The 1576-nt window shown below is 48.1% G+C and overlaps 1 protein-coding gene across 1 annotated transcript; it reads left to right on the plus strand.

The window, feature by feature from the left end:
- The first annotated feature begins 512 nt into the window (after nucleotides 1–512).
- On the plus strand, nucleotides 513–1501 carry LOC119588062 (keratin, type II cytoskeletal 68 kDa, component IB-like). The gene is made up of 2 exons (XM_037936760.1): nucleotides 513–588; nucleotides 927–1501. The coding sequence occupies exons 1-2, from the start codon at nucleotides 568–570 to the stop codon at nucleotides 1290–1292; spliced, it is 387 nt and encodes a 128-aa protein (XP_037792688.1). The 5' UTR covers nucleotides 513–567; the 3' UTR covers nucleotides 1293–1501.
- The last annotated feature ends 75 nt before the right edge of the window (nucleotides 1502–1576 follow it).

Genomic DNA, 1576 nt, shown 5'->3' on the forward strand with positions numbered 1-1576 from the left:
AGATGTCGATCAGAGTTCTCTCGAAGTCTGCTGCCTCACATTCACCATATATCCCGCACTTGCCTTCCCTTTCTTCCGTATTTCACTAATCACACACTTGTCTCTTCCATTTTTCTCCATGCTTGTACAGTTTCCAGCGCCTTCCGTATGCTTATTTTAAATTCTCTCCTTATGGGGGGCATCCCATATATGAAAAGTGACGCCTTCTTTTCTGCTGCGTCTTAACTTCAGCGGTTCCGTTTCAGGGGTAGAGTCTCAACAACACAATTTCCTTGACATTCCTGCAGACTGAAGACTCACTCTAATTCTCTTCTCATAAGTAGAGTTTCTATACTACATAGCATTCCTTACATTCCTGCTGAACAAGAGAAGAGAAAGGGTTAAGGAGGGGGTGGAGAGGGGAGTTGCGAAAGAGGGAAGTCTAGGAGCAGTGTGAGGAGGAGAATGGGGGGGAGGGGACAAATTAAGGGGAAGGAGGGGACACTCAGATCGGGTATAAAAGCTGTTGCGATGAAGAAATGCGTCAGTTAGTCTTACAGTCTCACAGACGCAACAACCCCCGACAACATGATGGGTCTTCGCACATTCGTGAGTGTTTCTTCCCTTATACTGTGTTGTCTGTGACCGGAACTTCGCTCAGTGTTGCTTATAAGCACAAGCTTTTTCCTTTGAATCATATCATATACTATAACGACCTGTAGAAATACATCTACGATATTATTTCACTTACGACATCAATAAGCCGTCAACCATGCGTCGGTGAACAGCCACTTTCGAATCTTCCTGTTCGTGACTTTCGTCACGAATATGGAGGACGCTAATGGGGAAGAGACCTTCGAATGATCAGAGAACTTAATGCATCTAGTGTATTTCATTAATTAAATCAATGTTTTAATCACACACATGCACATCTGCGTCTCCTGCAGGTCAAGGTGGCAGCCGTGATGGTGGTGGCGTGCGTCGTGACGGCTGATCCCGAACCGGTTCCTGGCGGAGGCTACGGTGGTGGCTTCAGCGGTGGAAGGCCGGGTGGATTCGGTGGAGGCTCAGTCGGATTCGGCCGTCCTGGTGGATTTGGTGGAGGCTCAGTCGGATTCGGGCGTCCAGGTGGATTTGGTGGATCTTCAGTCGGACACAGCGGATTCGGTGGAGGTTCATTCGGCAGTGGTTCATTCGGCAGTGGTTCATTCGGAGGACGCCCATCCTTCGGGTCCAGTTCTGGTTTTGGCCGCCCATCCTTCGGACACCAATCCTTCGGCCGCCCATCCTACGGCCGCCCATCCTACGGCTAGTCGTATGGCCGTTAGGCAACGCAGGACACCCGAGGACCTTCGCGCAAACAACAACAGCAAAATTCGATTCATACTTTTGCAACAATGTCAACAGAACACAATACACCTTTGCACACTCACCTGCGTCTTTTTGCATGCCCTGGCTCTCGTTGGCACTTCTGACTGGGATTGTCTAATCAGGCGATTGGCAAATAAATAGACAAAGTTTCGGATGTACTTTTATTCCATAATGACGACCCTGTATTTAAGATATTCGTTTGCTTTTCTTAACGATAATGGTTTTA

This window comes from Penaeus monodon, chromosome 23, assembly GCF_015228065.2.
Source record: "Penaeus monodon isolate SGIC_2016 chromosome 23, NSTDA_Pmon_1, whole genome shotgun sequence".
In the NCBI taxonomy this organism is placed as follows: Eukaryota; Metazoa; Arthropoda; class Malacostraca; order Decapoda; family Penaeidae; genus Penaeus; species Penaeus monodon.

Coding starts and splice junctions, on each gene's coding strand:
- LOC119588062 (XM_037936760.1), top strand. CDS start 568: ATGATGGGTCTTCGCACATTC. Junction 589..926: donor TGATGGGTCTTCGCACATTC/GTGAGTGTTTCT, acceptor CGTCTCCTGCAG/GTCAAGGTGGCAGCCGTGAT.